Source organism: Thunnus maccoyii, chromosome 5, assembly GCF_910596095.1.
Source record: "Thunnus maccoyii chromosome 5, fThuMac1.1, whole genome shotgun sequence".
Lineage (NCBI taxonomy): Eukaryota > Metazoa > Chordata > Actinopteri > Scombriformes > Scombridae > Thunnus > Thunnus maccoyii.
The window spans coordinates 830,316-848,361 of record NC_056537.1 but is presented as its reverse complement, the minus strand read 5'-3'; the positions used below and the strand labels follow the sequence as shown (position 1 = coordinate 848,361).

General features: G+C 41.8%; 1 protein-coding gene across 2 annotated transcripts; it reads right to left on the bottom strand.

The window, feature by feature from the left end:
* Window positions 1-3,311: 3,311 nt before the first annotated feature.
* LOC121896807 (D(4) dopamine receptor-like) lies at window positions 3,312-18,002 on the bottom strand. Of its 2 annotated transcripts, none has more exons than XM_042410834.1 (4): window positions 17,133-18,002; window positions 11,722-11,834; window positions 7,777-8,366; window positions 3,312-3,962 (listed from the first exon to the last, which is right to left on the bottom strand). In XM_042410834.1, exons 1-4 carry the CDS (start codon window positions 17,376-17,378, stop codon window positions 3,757-3,759), a joined length of 1,155 nt encoding a protein of 384 aa, XP_042266768.1. In that variant the 5' UTR covers window positions 17,379-18,002; the 3' UTR covers window positions 3,312-3,756. The 2 variants fall into 2 exon arrangements, with proteins under 2 accessions (XP_042266768.1, XP_042266769.1); XM_042410835.1 differs by lacking the exon at window positions 17,133-18,002 and adding an exon at window positions 13,466-13,646 and having other exon boundaries at window positions 3,315-3,962.
* Window positions 18,003-18,046: the final 44 nt, after the last annotated feature.

The window sequence follows — 18,046 nt, the reverse complement described above, 5'->3', positions numbered from 1 at the left end:
GACCAACTCCTGACGAATCACCTCAGACATTTGATTCTGCTGCGTCTCAGTCCCGGCGGCGCTCAGATGTCCGCCGCTGCTGGCTGACAGTGAAGGGGACAACAGCGTCGCCTCAACTGTAAATGTTGGAAACTTTTACAAAAGAAGCTGCAACGTTTTCTAACGTCTCCGTTAATATTTCACTGACTGAACATCACAGAGGGACCAGCAGAGGGACCAGCAGAGGAACCAGCAGAGAGACCAGCAGAGGAACCAGCAGAGGGACCAGCAGAGGGACCAGCAGAGGGACCAGCAGAGGGACCAGCAGAGGGACCAGCAGAGGGACCAGCAGAGAGACCAGCAGAGGGACCAGCAGAGAGACCAGCAGAGGGACCAGCAGAGGGACCAGCAGAGGGACCAGCAGAGAGACCAGCATTCTTTGGACTCTGATTAAATCTGCTGAGAAGCTTTAAAGCATCTCGTCTCAGACTTTGCATCCTGAGACTTGAATGACCTTCAGTTGACTTTGTGGCGGTCCAGATCCTGCAGGGCTCTGACGTAGTTTAAAGAACCACTTACCACCCGCTCAAAATCTGTTTTTGGGGACCTCCAGTGGTTCTGGAAGTCACTTCTCACCTTACGACCAATCAGCAGCTTCACGTCTTGAGTCTGAAGCACCTTAAAAGTTCCACCGACGGCCGCCAGCTGCTCCAACTGACTCCCATTCAAAGAGCCTCAACTTCTCTCTGGAAATACTGAGTCAATCATTGTTTCCAACGAGTCATTCTGGTCTCAGTCTCTAGATTCAGACCCTCTAATAAGTGTGCTGGTGGTCATTTTGGAAATTATTGCTCCGTTAAAAAGATTTGAAGACTTATAGCAGCTTTGATGTCTGCTGTGTGGCTGCTGATTGGCTCACACTGACTGTTGTCGCAATATTTCACTAAGTTTACCGTGACTCGTAGCTAACGTTAGCCAGAGGGCGCAGCGCTCCGTGTTCCCATAGATGTATGAAGAAGTAAATATACGACTCAAAGATGGCGTCTGTTCATGTCACATGTTGACAAACTGCCGACTACATACTGTCATCACCAGCAGACTCTTCACACTGAAGGACCGTAAATATTCAACACGTCGACTTGTTTTAGATTAAACATATTTCCAGACCAGACATTAGCATGAACTCAATAAGGCAACACAGCAAACGAAATCATAACATTCCAATCAATAAAAAAGTTCTGTGCATTAAATTGGATTGACAGGTGAAAAGTATTGAACCCGCAGTAAGGAAAGCTCTGCACCAGGTGATTCCACTAATGAGTCCTCTCACCTTTGCTAATTAGGACCAGCTGGTCAGTGCTTCAATCTTAAAAAGGTTTAACATCTGCGCAGATCACTGCTACCAAGCTGTCACACAAGAACCATCTCATGATGATCAGAGGCAGGTGACACAGGTTTACCGACTGATTCCTCAACTCCTAAACGTTCACGTAAAGCACCACTGGGACCATTAACACTCCACCAGCAACTGGTTATGCACAGGAGCTCCTCACAAGACCGCTGACCGGGCAGGAAGAAAATTAGACCGAAGAGTAGCCAAAGATCCGAGAAAGACCTGGAAGAAGCAGATACAACCGGCAATGGACTCCACCACCAGTCTCCATGAACCATCACCCCGTTAGACTCCATTACTGAAGACATGTTGAAGCTCGTTTGAAGTTTGCTTCACAACATCTGGAGAAGCCTGAAGATTACTGGAAGATGTGGTCAGACGAGACAAACATTTAAATTTCTGGCAATAAAACTATGTGCCATGTTTGGAGGAGAAATGTCTGCTGCATAAGATCCTGAAAACACCTCCAGTGACGTTCAGAGGTGGAAGCTTTATGGTCTGGAGCCGTTTCTCCTCTCATGGTACCAGCAGAAAGGAAGATGAATGGAGTCAAGTATCAGGATGTTCTACAGAGAATCTGCTGCCATGGACCTTCTAACAAGACAACGATCCAAAACACACTGCAAAGGAGACTCGACTGGTTCCAGAGAAAGACAATACAGGTGTTGAAATGGTCCAGTTGATCACCTGACTAGAACCCAACAAAACATTTATGGAAGGAACCAAAGATAAAGATTCAACATATGAAGACTGTCTGAAGAATGGAGCAAAATCCCTCCTGAACACTGAGATTAGTTTCTTCAGACAGGAAGTGTCTTGAAGCTCATTGCAAACAAAAGCTTTTCCACCAAGTATTAAATACATTTCAGTCATTTCAATTTAATGCACATAACTGTTTTTATTGATTGGAATGTTATGATTTATTAAGCTGTGTTGCCTTATTGAGTTAATACCAATGTCTGGTCTTAATTGCATATTAAAAGCTGCACCGTAAATATGTTTCCTGATAAAAATGTTAACGTGTTGAATGTTTCTATTGAATACTATTATTTCCTCACATGTGACTGCATCACATGACTGTATCGATCACAACATTACCGGTCTGAGCTACAGTTGAATGAAAATTGTTTATCACAAATGTAAAACGTTACCTCTTCCATTCAACGTAATGTTTTCCAGTTTTATTTTTAAGAAATCAAATTAAAGTTGTTAAATATTTTGCCAGGACCGTCTGTCTGAGGAGACGCAATGCATTGTGGGTTGGTTGAATATGTCCAATGAGCTCATATTAAGTCATACTTAGTATGACTAGTATGTTAGTGTGTGATTCTGAACACAGGCTGTAAAGAGAGGACACGGATGTTTTTGGACCCACAGAGCTGGCTGACTTAAAATAATTTAATCATGCAGCTGTTTTAGGTTTTCCAAATGTTATCAGACCGAATGCATCAAATTCTGATGATAAAACAAATAATTTCACTCAAAAACATTTAATTACTGTTTCCCAGCTGCTTCTTTTCCAGCGATGATTTTCAGGAAAAGTTTCTTCCATTTTTCCCTGTTCAAGGATCAATCTGCTGATTTTCTGTATTTTTCTTATTGTCAACAAACCAACAGTGAACTGCTTCATCTTTACACTGTGAAGAACTTCAGTATAAAGTCCAGATGTTTTGATCTGCAGCACAACAAGCTGGTGAAGCTGTAAACAGAACAGCGTTCCTGCACATGCTCAGTAGCGTCTGTCTTACACAGAACTACTCTCCAGAGACTGAAAACATGATGCTGTTATTAGTCTTTGGAGCCGTTTCTAAACAAACTAACGTGACCAAACTCTTCATGATGAAGGAACATGTGACCCAGTGCAGCGATGTGACTCACTGACGTGTTTTTAATCAGATATATCAGCTTTGATACAAACACGACACTGGTTAGTAGATCAGTTCAATGTTTGGTTTGGATCCAAACATGAAGACAAAGATAGAAAACCAGCAAATTGATCCTTTAAGCTGTGAGATGAACTGATCCAGTCTTTAATCTGCAGATCTCAGCTGTTGTATCTTCATCGCTCCACAAACACACTGCTCTGACTGCATTTTAATGAAAACATTTATTCTGAAAAGATGAATTTCAACATATAAAACCAGCTCTCATCTGCTGTGTGATGTACGATGATAACGTGTTGCTGATCCTCTGAAGCTTCTTCACAGGAAACATGGAAGCTCAAACAAACTTTGCTGTCGTCACATGTAGAAAATCAAAAGAGGAAGTAAACAATGGCAACATATACAGACTAAAGACGCTACTTTGACAGTCAGAAGCATTTCTTGCAGTTGTGCATTCAGAAGTCGTCCGAGCAGCAGCAGCAGCATCCTGTTCAGGCATTTTCAGGAGCAGCAGGGGTGCAGAAACTTTTTGAAGAAGTTCCTGAACTCCGTGTTGAAAACGGTGTAGATGACGGGGTTGAGAGCGCTGTTGACGTAGCCGAGCCACGTCACCACGCTCATCAGCGCCGGTGGGACGTAGCAGTCCTGACAGCGAGCTCGCATCGTGTGGAGGACAAAGAAGGGAGTCCAGCAGAACAGGAAGGCACCTGCAGGACGAGGACATGAATCACAGATCAAAAAAAGTTCCTCTACAGAGGGACAGAAAGACGTCTGTAAACCCTCGTTTCCCCAGAGAACAGTCAGATTCAGGTTCATCTCTGTGAGCAGTACAGAAACAGGTTCAGGGTTTAGCTTAGCTTAGCTTAGCTTAGCTTAGCTTAGCTTAGCTTAGCACAAAGACTGGAAAAATATCCACCATCAAATGTGTGTGACATTTACTGTTCACACTACATCTTGAGATAATCTGGACTAGAAGAGAAACAGAATGTTTCTCAGGTTGGGCTGAACAATTTATTTTATATTTTTTTGAAATCCGGATTTTGAAAAGTGCAATTTTCAAACTGATTAAACGTTGAATGATTTATGTCCTCAAAACACGAAACAACTCACCAAACCATCTAATTTCCTACTGAGCAGCCTCCAACTTACATCCAACCTACCTGACAATCCACCACTTTAACTACCAGCTGGCAAACCAACCTCCCAGTGTACCCAGTTTACCATTCGGCCCTCTCAGGAGCCACCTGCATCATCAGGTGAGTTAATCAGACAGAGCTTCACCTACCTACCAGCCATGTGACTCACTGAGGGGTTTCAATAGTTTCTGGACAACAACGGGGGAATAAGATATATCAGCCTTGATACAAACACAACGCTGGTTAACAGATCAGTTCACTGAAGAAAAAATATAGAAAATCACCTAAATTGTCCCTGGTAGCCTACTGGTGAAAGGGTTCATATTCTGCTTTTAGAGGTTTTCTGTTGTTTATTTCCTGTTCTGATGTCGGATGTTAAACAAGGTAGTAATGTAAAAATGCTGCCTGCAAGTCAAAACTCAGGGCTTCAACCTGCTCTGAACACTTAGTTTGTGGGGTTTTTTTTACCTAGCAGACTAGCTGACATCAGATTGTTGCCCTTAAACGGCCGTCTGTTACATTGCCTTGGTTGCTAAGGTGGTTGCTAAGGTGTTCCATGTATTGTTTGCGTTTTTAACTTGCATATTTTGGATTAGATTCAGCTCCAACATGTACGGATGGATTTCAGAAGTTGACATTTAGCGTAAAGAACAAAAAACAAAAAAAGTTGTGAAATCCTGCTACTATAGATTCTTTCATAGTTTGTTTACGAAGCTTACTGAAGCTGACCAATCAGAACAGAGTGGGCTCATCGGGAGGCGGGGCCTTAAAGAGACAGGAGCTAAAACAGCCTGTTTCAGACAGAGGCTGAACTGAGGGGCTGCATAAAGGACCAGTAGAAGATAAATAAGGAGTTTTTAACTGGAAATCATGCAAAGCTGCTCTAGTGGAGTCCTTGAATAAAAATATAGAGCTGGATATGAGCATAATAGGTCCCCTTTAAGACGCATGCAGACATGTTGCATGTCACCCTTCAATGCCTGCCATCTCTCCACTGTCCCTATAATAAAGGTTTACAACTGTCCCAAAAAGAATATTTAAAAAAAAATCACCAGAATGATAGTTAGTTATTTCTCTCTTATTGTTATCGTTACTCTCCGGCCTCCACTTGAATCAAAGGAGCTAATGAGGCAGAGCTTCATGGGATACCTGCACACTGACACTCATGTCTGACCCAGTCTTACGTAATAATTGGATTTAAGATTAAGGAGCTGCAGGATTAGCTGCTGTGTGCTAAAGGGAAGCACTTCTACGCATTAGGACCAACACCGGCGGTTATTAATAGGCCGACCTTTTCTAACTGATGGGTTAGTGCCTCCATCAGAGGTGGAGGTGAGGCGTTCAGGTACCTGCAGCCTCTGAACAGACATCAGAGGTGGAGGTGAGGCGTTCAGGTACCCATTATATCACTATTTATGCAAGTGTGTGGATGGAAAACATCTTACTAAATGTTTTGAACTTAAACGTAACTTCATTGAAACTTTCAGATTTCCAGCAGAACGAAAATTATCTTAAAGAGTCGAAACTCCAACCGGACTTGTAGTAAGAATAATGATGTCATTATGAGACTGACAGCGATGGAAGAAGTACTCAGATACTTTACTGCAGTAAAAGTACTAATATAGCAACGTAAAAATACTCCATTACAAGTAAAAGTCCTGCATGAAAAACCCTCCTACAGTAAAAGTACATAAGTATTATGAGCTTGATGTAGTTAAAGTATTGCAGTAAAAGTACATAAGTATTATGAGCTTGATGTAGTTAAAGTATTGCAGTAAAAGTACATAAGTATTATGAGCTTGATGTAGTTAAAGTATTGCAGTAAAAGTACATAAGTATTATGAGCTTGATGTAGTTAAAGTATTGCAGTAAAAGTACATAAGTATTATGAGCTTGATGTAGTTAAAGTATTGCAGTAAAAGTACATAAGTATTATGAGCTTGATGTAGTTAAAGTATTGCAGTAAAAGTACATAAGTATTATGAGCTTGATGTAGTTAAAGTATTGCAGTAAAAGTACATAAGTATTATGAGCTTGATGTAGTTAAAGTATTGCAGTAAAAGTAGTGGTTTGGTCCCTCTGACTGATATATTATTATATATGACATCATTAGATTATTAATAGTGAAGCATCAGTGTTAGAGCAGCATGTTACTGTTGTAGCTGCTGGAGGTGGAGCTAGTTTACACTACTTTATATACAGTTAGCTAGTTTAGTCCAGTGGTTCCCAACCTAGGGGTCGGGGCCCTCCAAAGGGTCAGCTGATAAATCTGAGGGGTTGTGAGATGATTAATGGGAGAGGAAAGAAGAAATAACAAAGTTCTGATACACAAATCTGTTTTCAGTTTTTGGACTTTTTCTCTAATCTTTGATTTTTGCTGAAATATTGGATCATTTGAACATTTATTGAAATGAAAGCATGTGAGAAGTTTAGAGGGAAAAATCACTATTTGGTGGAGCTGTTAACAACTCATAGACAGCTCAGCTTTTTGCTGAACTGATATCAGCTGATCTCCACTGACAGGTTTCCATCAGATCAGTTGTTGGTTTGATGTTCAGTTTGACGCCTCATTAATATCTGGAACAACCATTGGCTGGCTGTTGGCAGCGTCTACAAGTCGTCCTTCTCTCACTTTCTTTTTGATTGTGTCATAATCAGGACGTGTTTACAAAAATAAGGAGTCACCAAATGTGCTTTTTGGAAATCCGCCTGAACCTTTTTCCTGATAAAACGCTGTAGGACTGTCAGACTGTGTCAGACTGTGTCAGACTGTGTGTTGCAGGTGTTTACTGATGTTCAGGTTACAGCCTCATACTGTCACTGAGCTTTACACATAAAACCACAGACAGTTATTTAGACTGAAATGACATTTACTTTATTTTCTTATTTATTTATTTAGTCACTGATGTTCAGGAGCTTCAGCCTTTTTACTGTTGGTATTAAATTTGAGTTTTTAGATTTATATTCTTATTATTTCACGTTACAGCTGACTGTTGTCTGATGAATGAAAGTTTCCTCTCTGAAGACACGTTCATGTTGTTAGAAGAAACCGATCGGCGTTTACATTGATCATGAGGACAGAATCAGAATCAGCTTTATTGGCCAAATATGTTCATACATACAAGGAATCTGACTCTGATATGAGTCAAATGTTTGGTTGTTGACACACAGTAAAGCTTCTGGGGGGTTTTGCTTGCGTCTTTCTGGAGTTTGGACTCTTTAATAATGTTTAATTTCTCCATGTAGACGCCAGTAAATCACACTTTGTTCTTAATATTACAAGTGTTGCTGGAGTTTGGACCCTTTAATCCCGGGACCAGTTGCCCAGTTTGTTGGTAATCCAGTTTTAGGTGGCGGTGATGTCACCGACAGGAAGTAAACTCACCCACAACGACAGGAAGCACCTTCATGGCCTTCCTCTCGCGGCTGTTGATCTTGGCTGTCTTCCTCCTGTGAGGGTCGGGGTTGAACTTGATCTCTGTGAAGCTCACCGTCTTCACGAGGCCGTCTTTGCACCCTGGCGAGGGGAAGGGCCGGTCTGAGGACGGGAAGGTGGACGGCTCGTCCTGAGTGTCCGTCATTTCTCGCTCAATGATGGGCGGCAGGGGCGGCGGCAGCGAGGCCAGCGGCGGCAGCGAGGCGGCGGCCTCCTGCAGTTTGCGGCAGGCCTGGATGCTTTTCCTCAGCTTGGCTTTCCTCGCCTCCTCCCAACGCCGCAGGCCGCGGAACATGCCGCAGTACAGCAGCAGCATGATGGGACACGGGATGAAGAAGGAGCACACGGACGAGTACAGCACGTAGTCGTCGTTCTCCAGTTTGCACTCGGTGGGGTCGCGGCCCGGCACGTTGTTGATGCCGAATATGACGGGCGAGGCCACGGCCAGGGCGAGGATCCAGGTGGCCGACAGCAGGACCATCTGCCGCGTGTCCACGTGCTTCCTGTTGTAGTTGAGAGGAATCAACACGGCGATGAACCTGCAACACATCAGAGAGTTTTTACAATTCATGGAGAAGTTTCATTCACAATAATTAATAATGACTGAATATTATTCTGGTTTATTTGAACTGATGTGTTTCCTATAAACGTGTCAGGATCAATCAATCAATCAATCAATCAATCAGTTTTTATTTATATAGCACCAAATCACAACAAAAGTCATCTCAGGGTACTTTTCACATAGAGCAGGTCTAAACTGAACTCTTTAATTTACAGAGACCCGACAATCCCCCATCAGCAGCAGGAAAAACTCCCCTCTAACGGGTAGAAACCTCAAGCAGAACCCGGCTCTTGGTGGGCGGCCATCTGCTTTGACCGGTTGGGTTGAGAGAGAGAAAGAAAGAGGGAAAGAGGGGGGCAGAATAACAACAATCATAACAATAAAAATAAGTATATGTATCAACAGCAGCAGTAGCCAGGGAAGGACGCCAACAGGACCGCAAAGGTTCAGCCCAGAACCCAGGGTCTCCTGTGAGATGAGAAAGCACAAAAAACTCCGGGGAAGAAGCAAAGTTAGTGACATGCATTGATGTTACATGAATGCATACAGATGGAGAGGAGGAGGAGGAGAGAGGAGCTCAGTGCATCATGGGAAGTCCCCCAGCAGTCTAGGCCTATAGCAGCATAACTAAGGGCTGATCCAAGGCGAGCCTGGTCGGCCCTAACTATAAGCTTTATCAAAAAGGAAAGTTTTAAGCCTACTCTTAAACATAGAGAGGGTGTCTGCACCCCGGACTGAATCCGGTAGATGGTTCCATAGAAGAGGAGCCTGATAGCTGAAGGCTCTGCCTCCCATTCTACTTTTAAAGACTGTAGGAACCACCAGTAAGCTGCATACTGGGAGCACAGTGTTCTAGTGGGATAATACGGTATTATGAGCTCTTTAAGATATGATGGTGTCTGACCATTAAGGGCTTTGTAAGTTAGGAGAAGGATTTTAAATTCTATTCTAGATTTACAGATTTCTATGACTTTATTTTCTCCAGGTTTGTCAGCGAGATTCACAAAAAGACGTTTATCACAGTCGGACTCCGACGTCTGTACAAATAAACCTGATTTTTACATGAATCGCTTCCAAAAGTTGTTTCCGTGTTGCTTCAGGTTCTGGTGAGACATGAAACCAAACAGGAAACGGAAGCAAAGTTGTTCTGAAGTGAACCATTTGAATATAGTCTTACTGTGTCTGCAGCTGTATCATGAAACAAAATAAAGATCAGACTTGTTTGACAGATGCTCGATATTAAAGGACGGAGATCAGGATCAGGACAGACCCCGGCCCCTGGGACCCAGTTCAGTTCAGTAATCCATCCATGACTGACAGCAGGTCAGCAGCAGGTGGACTCTCTGCAGACCTCCAGGATCTGTTTCCGGCCCCCGTCTGGTAAATTATTCAGACTCTGTCCTGCAGTTAAACCTCTAACTGCTTCAAAAAGCTTCAGCTCATCACCATCCGTCCACGTTAGCTTCACTGCCGCCATCAGTCTCTCATGTAATCATATTTCCTGGAGTAAGAACATCAGATTTCATCCTTCAACATCAGCCGAAGGTTCAGATAATCTCATTGAGTCAAACTAACGAGGGCGAGCGACCGTCAGCGCAGTTCATCATCGCAGACGCGTCCTTCATTTGGGGCTTTAAATTGTTCTGTCTGCTCTGATTTTTCTTCTTTTGGAGCTTTTTACAGGAAACACTAAAGGTCGTCGTCATATTTCCAGAGAGCGAACTGTGACAGCGTGACCCTGACGACCCGCAGCGAGGCGTCCTGGTTTGATTAACCAGCTGGTTGATCCTGACCGACTCCGGCCTGAGACAGATTAAGGTTATGACACGGAGTCGGTGAGTTACGACTGATCTTTGACCTCTTCCCTTTAATCAACTGCACAGAGTTTCCTCTGATGTTCCTGCAGGAGTTTCAGGGGTTTGTTGCGTCTGAATCACCTGCGTCTTCGTCTCTACACCTCGACTAAAGCGGATCTGCTGATACATCAGAACCGGGCCGGTTTTAGGCAGATCTGTTTCAGGTTTCAAGTGTTTCAGATGTGACTTGCAATTCAAAAAGTTAGCAGATAACGTACAGAAATCATTTGTGTATCAGAATATTGTCACAGATTCATTTATATGTATAGTATATGTATAATTAATTCGAGGTGCAGCAGCTGAGCGTTTGCGTTACGTTACGGAGACGTTGTGCGTGTCCTCATTATGTTGTTAATTATTGATGACAGTTTGGCAGCTCCGAGAGGATCAATACGTCCTTACACTGAACATTTTGAGTGCATAAGTGCGTTCACACTGAGAAGTACAGAGAAACGCACTGTGAGAACCTGGATGATGCACTCACAACGGTCAAAAAGTTGAGTGTGGCACTACGGACGCTTCTCGCCCTCAATGGTCGCCATCTTGGCTACGTGGCGGAACGGTATGTTGTAACTACGGTGAACATCGCCACATTATACAAATGTAAGTTATACATGTGTTTTTTAGCACTAAGCACCACTATACTGTTGTCAGATTTAAGCCATCAGGATGTTTTTTGGGTTAATTTAGCGGTCTGTAATGATTTGGTAGCGCGAACGATAACGTGAATGCTAACGCTAGCTAATGCTAGTTTGTGATCGTCATTTCCGGTAAGCGCACAACGGCTGTGTTTGATTTGAGACGACACTACCCTGTAAATTTCACGCACTACGCCAGTAATATACAGCGTACATAGTGTACTAACAGAAGTACGTGATTCAAGTCTTACAGCAGAAGAGTCCAAGTCTCCAGTTCTGGTTTTAGGTGTTCTGGATGAAGATATGAACTTTAAACTCCAACAATAACATCTTACTTTCTTTTTATAAGGAACGTAAATCTTAAAATGTTTTGTTTTTTAGTTTTAGATCGGAAGAAGAAACATTAAATCATATTTTCATAAAGGTCTCTGAAAGGTCTCAAGAACAGATCGATAGATCAATTACACTCACAAATTCAGATCCATTGGACCATTTAAGAGAACAAGAACAAGTTGATTGTTCTTCTGTCTGTATCAGACTGCAGTTCAGAACATTACACACTGAACCTCTCAAGACTGAAACTCTACCAGACGTCTTCTTCAGCTTCATCAGCTTCATCAGCTTCATCAGCACACACGTTTTAGAAACGAGTCAAACCAGACTGATCCTGCTGTTTCTGGTGTTCAAGTGTCAAATATAAAGCTGTCAGACAACCAGAATCATTCATCAGTCTGTTTTGTAACATGGTTCCACCAGTATCACCTAATAAAAGCTGTTATTTTAGTATAAAAGTAGGGTTCGTGGTGTATTCTGTGCACCTGTGCAGGTGAGCACTGACCTGTCGACGCTGATGGCGCAGAGGTTGAAGATGGAGGCGGTGCACAGCATCACGTCCATGGTCATCAAAGCGTCACAGATGGTGGTGCTGAGGGTCCAAACGCCGTCCTGGAACTGAACCACAGAGACGCCGAGTTCGCTCACACTCATCAATAATAACGAGCAAACGAGCTTTTACAGTTTCAGTTTGTGTTGACGTTGTCAGAACGGTGATTATTCTACTTTATGTTTATTATTGAGGTTGTAGCTGCTGGTCGACTGCTTTATACTGAAAGGTGTTTCTAATATTTTGTCCACCTCATTACTACTACTCCACTACATTTATCTGACAGCTGTAAGATTCTACAAAACATTTGATCATCTGAATAAAATATGACGTCTTGTGTCTCATGTTTAAATCATAATAATAGCAGGTTAAATACAAAAAGAAGCAAAACATGATAAACAAGAGATAAACAAGAAGCTGTAAACATTAAAAACATAACAGGAAGTATTTAAAAAAAAGACAAAAACAAGCAAAATTAATAGTAAATCAAATGACAATTAATCCTGTAAAAGTGTTTAAGTAAAAGCATTTTTATAAAAGAGAAAACGAGTTTTAAGTTTTGTTTTAAATGTTTTAAAACTAATTTAAAAACAAGTGAAATAAGCAACTAAAATGTCAGTTAATCCTGTAACAGTTGAAGCAGTTTTAAACAGATCAGTTGGAGGTTTTTTTGTTTTACAGGTTCTTCATGGAGCTCGTTCAGTCTGCAGGATGAATTAAAACCATGAATACGTTTCTCACAGCGGAGGAACGATGTGACCTTTAAATGCATGAGTAGATTTACTTTGAAACTTTTTCTTATGTACATTTTGAGATCTTTTACTTGTAGTGGAGTATTCAGTCATTGTGGTATAACAGCTTTCCCTGAGGCTGAAATATGAGTCAGCTGATCCGTCCGTTTAGTTTGTGTGGTTAAATATTTGTATATATATTACAGAACACGCAGACTGATAAACTGTGAGGAGGAAACTTCAGGAAAACATGATGAATGGACAAATAAACAGACACAAAGAAGAAAAAAAAGGAGTGAACACTAATTGACAAACACTTGTTTTCATTGTTATCCTAAAATCCATTGTGGGGCCCCTCAGATGACCTCTGACCCCGGAACCCCCAGCTGACCTCAGGAGGAATGTACAGATTGTGTTTGTGTTTGTCCATCAGAGCTCAGAGAACAACAAGCAAAAGACAAATGTTCCGTTTAACCAGCCTGTACTTTAAATTTAAACAAAGACCAATAACATTGATCAGGTTTTCAGTCTCCGGAGAGTAGTTCTGTGGACGTTCTTTGTACTCAAGTTCTTTGAGAAATTAATATTGAGAAATATATAATATATATGCAGCACAACAAGCTGGTGAAGCTGTAAACAGAACCTGCACATGCTCAGTAGCGTCTCCCTTACACAGAACTACTCTCTGGAGACTGAAAATCACTGTTATTAGTCTTTTGAAGCCGTTTCTAAACATACTAACGTGACCAAAGTCTTCACGAAGAGTCACTAATAACGTGCAGCTCAGCGTCCTGGTTTGATTAACCAGCTGGTTGATCCTGACCGACTCTGGCCTGAGACAGATTAAGGTTATGACACGGAGTCGGTGAGTTACGGCTGATCTTTGACCTCTTCCCTTTAATCAACTGCACAGAGTTTCCTCTGATGTTCCTGCAGGGAGTTTCAGGGGTTTGTTGCGTCTGAATCACCTGCGTCTTCGTCTGATACATCAGAACCGGTTTGCCAGTTTTAGGCAGTCTAGTTCACTCTATCAAGGCTCCATGTATGAAGAAACAGTTGCTGACTGAACTTAATTTTAAGCTTTGTTTTATTTTGGCCGATTGTTTAATATTGCACCACCATCAAACAGGTCTGATGACATGTTATTTATAATAATTAGTTAATAATTAGTCCAACAGACAGATGAAAACACATCAGTAATACCCTTTAATATTTTACAAATATATATTTAATATATATTTATATGTATAGATTAATTAATTTGAATGAAAGGCTTGTCTTTGTTCTCAAGTTCTTTGAGATATATATACGGTCTTGACCTGCTCTATGTGAAAAATGCCCCGAGATGACTTTTGCTGTGATTTGGCGCTATATAAATAAAAACTGATTGATTGATTGATAATATATATGTAGCACAACAAGCTAGTGAAGCTGTAAACAGAACCGCGTTCCTGCACATGCTCAGTAGCGTCTCCCTTACACAGAACTACTCTCCTGAGACTGAAAATCACTGTTATTAATCTTTGAAGCCGTTTCTAAACAACTAAAGTGACTCTTCATGAAGAGTTTGGTCACGTTAGTTTGTCTCTTGACGTTGGATATTATACATTTCTCAAAGAGCTTCAGCACAGAAGTCCAGAAGTTGTGATCCGTAGCACAACAAGCTGGTGAAGCTGTAAACAGAACCGCGTTCCTGCACATGCTCAGTAGCGTCTGCCTTACACAGAACTACTCTCCTGAGACTGAAAACATGTACCTGTACGCTTTTCTGGATAGCAGGTTACGCATTCTGACATCAAAGGACGCTGATATGATCTGTCACTCTATGCAAAAAGCTGGTGATGTTCGACGGAGCAGCACTCAAGTCTAGATGATCAAAATCATGTTTTCAAAAATCTAATTGGCTTAAAGTTTGATTATTGTGGAGGTGTAAACAACAGAAACTATATAATGCAGCAGTCATGGGAGGTTAGCGTGTAGCCTGTTTATGTAAACAATCTGTTATTGGTGTCAAGAGTTTTCATATCAGAGCTTCTATCACTTATCTGTCTGTCTGACTGCTGCATGCGTGCAGATGATGCAAATTATGTATAATAATTCATTATATGAACGGCACATCAAAGTCGCCAAAGTGGTTCTCCAAGCATCCCGTCCAGGTCCGGCAGGTCTGGATCACTACGAGTGACACCGAAAGCTGCCGAACTTGGTTCTGACCTCGTTACACTGAATGTTTCAAAGACCTGAACCCCGAATGAATAAATGAAGGCTGCTGGGTTTGGTTTGCCCCGTTGACAGGTTGAATCTAATTCTATCTAAAGTTGGACATCCTCCTTCTAGACTATACTAGACGATAGAATAAATACACTGTATTTAATAGAATTACATAAATAAATAAATAAATAAATGCCACCAGAGATCCCTCAGTTTGACTGTTCTGTCAGCTGTGACAGTGGTTTGACTGTTTACAGCTCCAGTACAACTGAGCGTGCTCAGTGAAGACCATGTGATATGGTAGAAAGCCTCAAATGGTTTTGTTGTTAAGTTCCTGACTCAAGACTGAAGCTGCGTCTGTAAAAACATGGAACTGATCCTTTAAACCAATGTTTCCCAACCTGTGGGTCCTGACCCCTAAAAGAGGTCACTTAGCTGAAAATAACGACCAGCGTTTACTTTACAAACGATGTTACTTTATTATAGACGTGAATTCATAACTGACTTTATATTAAAGTGTCACAACCTGCAGAAACAAGCAGTGAATAAAACTCTGACTCATCATCTGATATATTGAACTTGTCAGCAAACAGTTGTTTATTTCCACATCCAGCAGTTACGGAGCAACATGATCCTCCCATTGATAATGTCAATAATCACATGTGGGGTTCCTCAGGGTTCTAGTCTTGGTCCTTCATAGTTTCAATCTGGTTAAAGCTGCCTGAACTTGTTTTCAGCAGAATAGTCTGTAAAAACTACTTCTGTCATATTATCATCTTATAAAGTACTTGTGGCTAACATGTTAGCAAACAGTTGTTTATTTCCACATCCAGCAGTTACGGAGCAACATGATCATTCATGTGGAGTCGTGTTTCTCTTTTAGCTCTGTTTTTACTCTCTACCAACTCCTGAGGGAAATATCTGGCTCTTTAGCTGCTAAATGCTCCACTATGTTCACCAGCTACTCTACAGCTAACTGTTAGCAGGTAGTGTTCAGCAGCTTTTTACAGCTTTTTCTCTGAAAACGACGCTATGAGACGCTGAGAGTGAACCAGAACAGTAAAGTTGCAGCCGGACAGATAAACAATGAGCTGAAACTCACTATAAAGCTCCGTAAAGCCGAGAGGAGCTGCAGAGTCTCTGATGATTCTCTGTAGGTTCATCACCAACACGTTACACACTGACACATCAGACATTATTATAGAAATATACATAACAGCTGCTTTGAAGTCCATAAAAATCTCACAAAAACTAACTTCCTGTCCTGATCTCAGTAACTCCTCACTATTTATCATTTATAAACATTTAATCAATGTTTCATACTGTAACACACTATAATACAGCTGTAAGCAGACATAAGCTCTTTTATAAGTGTTAATTGTTGCGATTGTAAGCAAATTTAATTAGTCCTGGATGCTGGTTCATACACAGATAATGAAAGATAGTATGACAGCTGTAATAAAATGATATAAAATATGTAATATATGTCTTCTGCACAGTAATAAACACTTCAAATGTCCTTATAACTGCTTATAACTACATTATGAACAATGTATTATATGTGTATATACCGCTACAGACTGACAATCTGTCATCTGTTAACATTTTATTTATTTCATTTATATATTTCATCTGTTTATTACTGGGTTTACTTGTTTGTTTAAGTTTAATCATCACACTTTATTTTCAAGTGTTCATTCTTGGTACTTTATCGCTTTCCTGTTCGTATTGTTGCTTTTTTCTGAGCACTTTTAATGATTTTATTGTATTATAGAATATATAGAACTTATAGAATATATAGAAGTGTAAAGAATTTCCTCTTGTGGGTCAATAAAGATCTTAACTGTGGGTTCAGTCCAGTGTTTCTTTCTGCAGCAGCAACATCTTTGTGTTTTTATACAATCTCATAATCTGAATCAACATAATGATGTAATAACATGTATGAATATTCATTTCATTGGTCGCGTGTCATTTCACTCCCTTATGTTTGAAATGACGTCTGTATAATGTGACTTTCTTTTATTTTATAAGGTGAATTTTCCTCATTAGGAGGCTGGTTTGATAGTTTATTGAGACCGTCACGTGGGGCATTTTAGTGTCGTTAACGGGACATTTTTACCGCATTTTAACACAACCAAATGTTTTTTTATGACTAAACAAACCAACAGCGTTAAATGACACGACAGTGTCCTTAAAAGTGGCGCGCTGTCTATATGCCATCCCATCAACTTCTTTAATGTGACTTCATTAGTTTAAGTGTTTCTAAATTGTATTTTCAGTGATCTGCAGATTAATATTAAGTGTTTTTCAGGTTTGATTAAAGCTGTTTTAAGGGTTTTTTGTTCAGATTTGACACCTGAACCGAACCTTTAACAGGTAAACTAGTTTCTCTCAGACGGTCGGGTCCGGTCCGGTCGGTCTCACCTCTGAGTAGACGAAGAGCGGCAGCACGAGCACCGCGAGCATCAGATCCGCCACCGCCAGACTGACGATGAAGTAGTTGGTTGTGGTCTTCAGAGCCTTCTCGGTGAACACGCTCAGACACACCAGCAGGTTCCCGCAGATGATCACCACGATCAGCAGCACCCCGAACACCAGGGCCGGCACGTTGTGTCCTGCCGCCGCCGCCGCCGCCTCCTCCGCCTCCGCCGCGCTCAGGTTGGCCGACATCTCCGCCGCGGCTCCTCCGCTCCGTCCCGGTCCGAGCCACAGCAGCGCGGCCAGCGGCCTCTCATGAAGGCCGGGCAGGACTCTGGTCCCCGCACTGCAGTCTCATCACGGTGTCCCGGAGACTCTACCAGACTGTGCTGTGGAGCTCCAGGGCGCCGCTGCGCACTTTACGCAAAAGACTCCGCGTAAAACTGGATGGAAACAGGTGGAACTCGGTCTTATTCACAAAGTAAAACACACATTCACACCGTTAACTCATAGTTATTAAACAGATGCTAATAAAGTTCCGCCTGTCTTCTTGAAAAGGAACATTTTGTGTTTTGAAGATGAAAATCAGCTGATTCAAAGACGCGTTAAAATCCTAAAATGACAGAAAGCTGCGGATGATGAGATGTTTCCTCCGTTAAAGCTCATGTTGAGGACTGAAGAGCATCCGGAGCGTCTCTGCTGAGACCGAGCTCAGTGAGTCGGGCTGCGGCTGCGTTTACCTGCAGCCTGCTGAAGGCCACCGGGGCCAAATTAACCGTTTAAAGCCGCTTATCAGCTGCGCTTTACGGTGTCCTTCAGTCCTTGAGCTCCAGCAGGAGACACAGTGTGTGTGTGTGTGTGTGTGTGTGTGTGTGTGTGTGTGTGTGTGTGTGTGTGTGTGTGTGTGTGTCAGGACGGTA